Source organism: Octopus sinensis, unplaced genomic scaffold, assembly GCF_006345805.1.
Source record: "Octopus sinensis unplaced genomic scaffold, ASM634580v1 Contig01435, whole genome shotgun sequence".
NCBI lineage: Eukaryota > Metazoa > Mollusca > Cephalopoda > Octopoda > Octopodidae > Octopus > Octopus sinensis.
In genome coordinates this window covers 27,765-36,178 of record NW_021824841.1, presented here as the reverse complement: position 1 = coordinate 36,178, position 8,414 = coordinate 27,765, and the positions used below count along the sequence as shown (strand labels likewise).

The window sequence follows — 8,414 nt, the reverse complement described above, 5'->3', positions numbered from 1 at the left end:
GAGTATTCCGAATTATACAAGCTACGTTCTGTAGGTAATCAAGCTTAAGCCGGTGTGCAATCGACATTTTCCTTATCCTACCGATCATCTCTTTACAGCCAAAGCCATATAGGTACTTTCTTAACAGCCTCCTCATTTATGTAATTTATAACACTAAGCTTGAAACATGAGATTATGAACAATTTCTTGCATTTTAATTATGAAATGAAAAAAGTAGAAAAAGAGTATCTATGATTGTGTCCAGATTGCACTCACACACTATTGGTCAACCAGAGATCATCGTGAAAGAGAACTGTGATCGAACTAAGAAACATGAAATTACAAAGTGTAGCTATAAACAGTGCTGAATGTTTTGAAATGTTTCCAAATTCTTCGTATCCCTATTAAAATGTTATTATTCAAGAATATAATCAGTAAGACAATAACTTTTAGACATAATTAGGGATAAGTGATGTGAACTGTAGAGTGGTCGTGTGCGTCTTTAAAATTGCTGACAGGGCGTTTGGAAACGTCAGAACATGTGTATAACCATATGCCATGTGACGTATCTCACAAAATTTGAGAAGAAAATTCTATAAAACCTGAGAAATCCCTAATATTCCATACAGATTCTGATTGTGATTTCTATATTCAATATGATTAGAGTAGGTTTGATCCTGTGTTGTATCTTCATTGTTGGAGTGTTTGAAGCCAGTTCTGCTGATGACATACTTACAGCACATAATTTGATTAAAAGATCTGAAGTTAAACCTCCTTCATCCTCAGAATTCATAGGCTTAATGGGACGTTCTGAAGAGTTGACACGACGATTAATTCAACATCCTGGTTCTATGTCTGAAACAAGAGAGGTCCACCGAAAAAAGGTAAAATTTTAAATTACTATTATTAGTTTTACTGTTTACAATTAATTTCTTTGATACAGGCGCAGGAGTGTCTTGCTTACCAACCACATGGTTCAATGTTCATTCCCACTGCGTGGCACCTTGGGCAAAGTGTATTCTACTATAACCTCGGGCTATATATATATATATATATCTCGTTATATTTCGGAATGGTCATTTTGCCAGTTTAGCCAATAAAATCACACGCACTATATATTTAGTGTTACTTTGCTTCAGTGTTATTTATTTTTTACATTAATCTTCATCTTATTTCGGCCAGAGTTCTTTCGTCACACTCCTGTGACCGCATCAGTGGTCCTTTGTTTTCTTCTTTCTTATTTGTGTCTCTCCTTACTAACCGTCAGCCATTTTGTATTTCTATTGTATTTCTTCATTTGCGCATGCTTATATCTCTATGTGCGTCTATGTTTATTTAGTGTGTGTGGGGGGGATGCTTGTAATATTTGTATCTTCTGTTTATATACGTTCATGTAATTTGTTTTTGTTGTTGTTTTTGTTTATTCTTATTTTGTTCATGTGTTTACATCCCTTTATTATTATCATTACATATGCTTGTATGTATGCATGTATGTATAACAACAATGCTAGTAATAATAATAATAAATCAAAAAAATATATATAGTTATTTATTTCTATTTGTTTATTTATCGGTGTATTTATTATGTTTTCGGGATCCTGTACCGTCATATGTTGTGGTGTGTACTATTGTTCCATTCTAGTTTTCTATTCAGGCTAGGTTTTTTTTCTATCATGTGTGTAGCTTCTGTAATTTGTCTGATTGTTGCATCTGTTCTATGTGTGGACAATATTTTAATTTTTATGTTGTTGATTGATCCCCCGCGTTCCTGTTCGGCGTGTTGGTACAGAATCGATGAACTTTTACCTTCCTTGAGTAGTCTCCAATGTACATTTACCCGCTCTCCTATGCTTCTTGCCGTTTCCCCTACGTATGTCGTTGTCTTGTTACTGCATCGTCCCTCTATACATCTTATACTATAGACTACATTTCTGGCTTTACAGTTTGTTTGTGGGCTAAATCTACATACAGTACAGTACTTATCAGTATAGGGGGTTCTACTAAAAGGATAGGTTCTACCAATTATAGATTTGATAGGGTTGCCTGGCTTTTCAACAACCTTAATCCTTAGCTTAAGTTTGTCTAGGGTCCTTTTAAAGCGGTACGCCAGTTCACCTCCAGAGGTGGTGTCAACGAACATGACACTCTGGTATTTATGGCTATCATACCAAGAGTTGGCCTTCCCTATTTTCTTTTTTGTCCTTTCTATAGTGTTCCATGACTTGTTCCTATAGAGTGGGCAAATCCCATTCCTATCATTACATAATATATTATCAAATTTCTTCATGGCTCCTTTGTATACTCTGATCCTTTCTTTATGGCTGTAACCTGAGAACTGCATGCGGTGAATTGTATGTGTCTCTTTAACTCTGTAGGCTCGCACATGCGTGACACATTTCTCATTATTCTGACGAGGTCTGCCATCAAAATATTGAATTAGGCCTTGTCCGCAATGGCTGAGTTCCGATGGATCAAGTATTATGAGGCCATAGGTTTGGCATAGTATGAATGAAAGATTTGGGTTTTATTATTCACAATTTCTAGCCAGATTTCAGTGTCTAGTACTGGTAGTCTATGGTTGGGGTGTTTAGTGGGTTAGTCTATTGTGACCTTAATACTCTGGTGGATGGAGTTAGCTATTTGCTGGATGCTCTCCATAGTATTAGTTTCTATTACTATATCAACAGTTCTCTCTTGTGTGGGTGCCTTTACCACTATGTTGATATCATCAGCATAGCGAGAGTACACGTTTACGAGTATGAAGTTCTGTGTTAGGCGTTCTTTAAGCCTTCTATCACCAGCGATACCAAATATATAAACGTATATATATCTAGCCATATAAGCATCTAGCCATCGTGCTAACGTTTTTGCCAGCTCACCGCCTTCGACAGACGAAATACCTATTTCTTTACTACCCACAAGGGGCCAAACATAGAGAAGACAATCAAGGACAGATAAACGGATTAAATCAATTACATCGACCCCAGTGCGTAACTGGTACTTATTTAATCGACCCCGAAAGGATGAAAGGCAAAGTCGACCTCGGCGGAATTTGAACTCAGAACGTACGACAGACGAAATACTGCATAGCATTTCGCCCTGCATGCTAACGTTTCTGCCATGCATGCACGCGTCTGGGATCAGCAGATGTATCAACAATATATGCAATATAAGCTGGTTTGACATTGCTTACTGATGCACGATGGTGTAGCAAAGGATTAATAAAACAGCAGTCAAACACACGTTCGACTTGGGAATGTTGCAGACGAATGACAGAATCAATGATATAAAATGATATAAAAGTGAGATGAAACAGACAACAACAAGTCATTTCTCCATCGAAATGTTTAACATGAGCAGAATTGTTTGTTTGATTTATGCAGTCCTCCTGGTTATATTTCTGGAAAGTGGTGGTGATGCGTTCTCTCTAGAAAAACGAAATGACATTGTTGGGAGTGATAACGATACTCCGTATGCCGGTGTTGGGAGTGATAACGATACTCCGTATGACGGTGTTGTGAGTTATAACGATACTCCGTATGCCGGTGTTGGGAGTTATAACGATACTCCGTATGCCGGTGTTGGGAGTTATAACGATACTCCGTATGCTGGTGTTGAGAGTTATAACGATACTCCGTATGACGGTGTTGTGAGTGATAACGATACTCCGCATGCTGGTGTTGTGGATAATATTCAGGATAACGCAGCAGATGATAATTCACTAAACAAATGTATCCAACATAGAATGAGACCTTGCAAGAAAGGACGTGGTTGTCGAAAAGCAAAGAAATGTGGAAAACGAAAGGAAAATGATAAAAAGCGTTTGAGGGAAAAGAGTTCATGAGCGTTCTGAAAATCTTTACCAGGTAACGTATCCAATGAAACGTATTATGACTTTATGTTTTAATTTGAAGATTAGATTCAAAGCTGATATAAATAAGTACACAGAGATTCTTGAATTGTCTTTCTAATAATTTGTTATTTGTATTTTACATAAAGGCAGACTACTGTAGAATGTTTTCATCGATTTCTGAATTAAATATACCATTCAACAAATTCAGAAAGTAATAACCCAAGAGTGTTTTGTTAAGAAGTAGCTATGCATTTTTAATTTGGTTCTTCAGTTATAGAGATCACTTTGGAAAACCTATTAGGAACCAATATTACTGTAAGTAAATATTCTTCCAAGAAATTAGAACCTCATACACTTTCTTCGAAACGCAGATTTTATAACAGCATTTTTGCTATTTTAAATTTATCTTAGATTTTCTGAGAAATGCTGTTTTAGAATCAAAGATATATTTGTTAATCCTTATGAGTCTGCCGATGAACGCTGAACAATTCCTTCTCATTACATCGGCAACGATGTATGTCATGTGAAGAGCGTTTCTTATGGAAAGATATCTTCGCCTGTCTTGTAATGATATATTTACTCTAAAAAAAAACTACATTTCAAAAGCGTTTCATGTAGGTGTTTCTTCAGATGTAAAATCCGCAATTCTGAGACGTAATTTGCAATTAGGGGAATAAGGTCGTTGTACAGTCGAGCACTGAGTCGCTGGTGGGTATCCTGTAGGTTTTAGATCCCGTTTCATAACTTCCCAATCATTTAAGGCGATGGTTACAATCCGTCCTTTTAGATCTGCTTATCCATTTGGTATTATACTGTCGAGAAACCTAAACTGGTCTACTTTAGAAGCCGCCAGTGGGACAATGTCATTGCTCCATGACAGGATCTGGCACTTCAAGGCGTTTGTATCTGTGCCTCATGTTTAACGGCTTCGTGGATATACTGAATTTGTCATAGCAACAACAGTGGATACATGGGTCGTGTCATCCAGATACCTAATACTTTTGGAGAGTGCATGAGTGAATAAGAAACTTTTTCATGTGACTTTTCGTTCTCTCGGAGTACAAACATTATTATCGAATATCGCTTCTTTTATTTGCACTTGATTGGGATCCACGGTTATTACTTACATCATCTTCTATAGCGCTTTTCTTTAGATGTTGTCGAATGCAGCATTAAAAACTATGAATTTAAAATACAATGACACCACAAATTCTATTGCTTTCAAAATTTTTTTCCCGACTATACAACTATGTCTCCACCGAAACTAAAATATGATTAAATCTCTCTCACCCTTTCCCATCACGGCGCTTCTTTTGGTTTTGCTTTTCATTCTGTCACCAGGTTTCCCGTTATTGACGAGAAAGAAATTAGCTTGTTTCGAACTTTTGCTTGTCGCCCCTATTATATATCGGTGTTACCAACATAGGGATCTAATGTTTCGGCGTCCTTTCTGTCCCTCATATCATTTTAAACATTAACCACTATCTCTCTTCCTTCTTTTATTACTCCGGTTTATTATATAAAGAGTTCGGCGCCGGGCTGTGCTATACACTACTATTGTGAATACGTTCACACAAATACACACACACACACACACACACACACACACAAATACTCACTCACACAAATACACATACACACAAATACACATACACAAGTACACACAAATACACACATACACACATAAACACAAACAGGTCTAAAGAAAGTTGGGACGGTTGTGAGGGAGAGGAAAACATACAAAATCTTATTGCTTTTGTTTTTTTTTCTTTTTCAGGCGATTTTAATCCCAATGAACTGAAACCTGAATCTAACATTTGTTAAAATAAAATATGAAAGCATATCAAATTTGTTTGTATTTATTTATATGATCGACATTGTTTCTGCCAACATTGTATTTTTATGGAGAAGTGTAATAACTGTAGCCAAATACCGAACTCCTGTTCAGATTATTATAAGAACGTTTTTCCTTATTACTACTTATTTTCAGGATATAAGTATAAACGTCATAGAACATCCTTTTATATTCTGTGAGCACAAAACAATATTTAAGTTTAATAATTTCTCAGAGAATGTAGTAATCACAGTTTACTCTGTGTTTTCAAAAATTATTGAACTAAGAATTCTACTTGGAGGTTTTAGGGTGTAAGAACAAACTGAAAGTGAGATATATATGGACCAAGTTCATTTAAATGATTGGGGATAGGTCGACTGAGTAAATTTTAATGTAAATTAGGACATTTTATACATTATAAAAATGCAAAATTATTATAAGTATTTATAAAGCCAAGAAGCTAACTTAGGTAATTAAATGCGACATTGCTTTCATTGTGCAAAAGATTATTATGAAGATAGCTGTTAAAAATGTAATCCATTGATTTTGCCGCGAGGAAAATGAAATACCTAACTTTATTTGGACAGTACCCTTCATCGGAAATGATGTTTCGATAGTACCGAATGAATAGATTGGGCACGCAAGAACATTAAGAAAACAACACTCTTCGGGGATAAGTACTGCCTTATTTATTCTGTGTCTGCTTTTCATCACCCCTGGCATAATCGAGCGCTCGTGATCTCTAGTCCAACTGTTTGATATACTTTAAGGAACAGAAGTCGAAAATAAAGCATCCAGTTTAGTAGAAAGAATAAAAATGACTTGTCAGCACATAATTTGATGAACAGATCTTAAAATAGAAATATAACCGCTTATCACGAATAATGAGGACAACCATTATATATGTATGTATGTATGTATGTATGTATGTATGTATGTATGTATGTATGTATGTATGTATGTATGTATGTATGTATATGTATATGTATATAATATACCCTAACGATACAAACGGGACCAGACCACAGGCTAAAATCTACATGTCTATCCTTCTAACTTCTCTTATAAGCAAAGTCTTTAGACGAATTGTCAGACAACTTTCTTAGAAGAAAATGAAATACCTTTGACTTACTGAACTTCCAGGGGTTTTGATGCAAGTTATTCGATCATTCAAATGTCGATGTAGTATATCTTGACTTCGCAAGGGCCTTTGACAAGGTGGATCATGACACGAGACACTGGCATAAACGGTAAACTGGGAGTGTGGCTGAATCACTTCCTGAAAGACAGAAGTCAGGCAGTTGTAGATAATGTTGCTCTCTCGAAAGACACACATTCTCAGTGGCAATTTCTCACGGTTCTGTTTGTAGACTACTGCTGTTTATAACAGGCCTTTTAAATATATATATATATACAAAATTACAAAATACAAAGTTATATCTTGAGATCGTTTGTGACAACAACACTCAAAATATATAATATCTAAGACTGAAATTGTAGTGCTCAAATGAGCTGTATACACTTATTAATCCGAGGGGAGGCAATGTGAGCAGCAACTAAAGGAACATTACAAAATCCACAGAAAGATCAAACACATACATATATTCATATATTCATTTATATCTACAGAACAGATTTAAAGTCCGACGTTTAAAAATATAGTAATATATAAACATCATATAAAAATATGTAAAAATATATAAGAATCAGTGTTGCATATTTAGCACATTGAATTTGCTCTTAAAATCATAAAACATTCGGTAAAAATTTGTTAAATTAAAAATTTGGGGTAATACAACATACAATGCCATATTAAAATGATGTATTAAAATTCCAGAGAAAATACAGAAAAGATAAATATACAAAATTACAAAAATCCCTAAATACAAAAATGTTCATCTACGGGCCGTTTCGGAGACGCGCCAATTAATATGAAACATATATTTGAAATTGACACTCCTCTCGTCAGGATGGTTTGAGATTACAGCTGGACCTAAATGTATTGGGTCGGTGCATAATTACTGCGGCTTTTTTAAAACAACTTTTATTCAACAAAAACAATAACAACATTTAACAAAACATCTTATTATTATTCCGGAGCATATTCACCATCTATTTCAATTAATGCTTGCCATTTGCTTGGCAGATAGTCAGACCGTCATTTAATGTTTTTGTTAAATATTGATATTGTATTTGGTGAATAAAATTTGTAGAAAACAAGCCGCAATAATTATGCACCAACCCAATAATATACAACTGGGCTGAAGAAAACCAAAGTCTCGGTATGAAGTACAGATGCGGGCAGCACTGCCAAATACCAAACGAAAACTCAGCCAAATAAGGTAGCTGCATATATATATATATATATATATATATATATATATATATAAATATAAATTACAAAATTGCTAGTGACAACAACACTCAAAATATATAACACACTGGAATTGTAGTGCTCAAATGAGCTGTATACTCTTATTAATCCGAGAGGAGGCAATGTGAGCAGCAGCTAAAGGAACATTACAAAATCCACGGAAAGATCAAACACATACATATATTTATATATTCATTTACATCTACAGAACAGATATAAAGTCCGACGCTTAAACATATAATAACATTGCCTCCCGAGCACTACAATTCCAGTTTGTTACATATTTTGAGTGTTGTTGTCACTAGCGATCTATATATTTGACTCTTTGGAGCGCTACAATACAGATTGGATTTAATGGAGAAGTAATACTTGGG

At 35.1% G+C, this 8,414-nt stretch overlaps 1 protein-coding gene across 1 annotated transcript; it reads left to right on the top strand.

Annotated features, from left to right (window-relative positions):
* Positions 1–635: 635 nt before the first annotated feature.
* On the top strand, positions 636–5,656 carry LOC115227059 (tachykinin-2-like). Its single transcript, XM_036498513.1, is given in 3 exon segments — positions 636–837; positions 840–863; positions 5,610–5,656. Coding segments are annotated over 3 exon segments (273 nt in total).
* Positions 5,657–8,414: the final 2,758 nt, after the last annotated feature.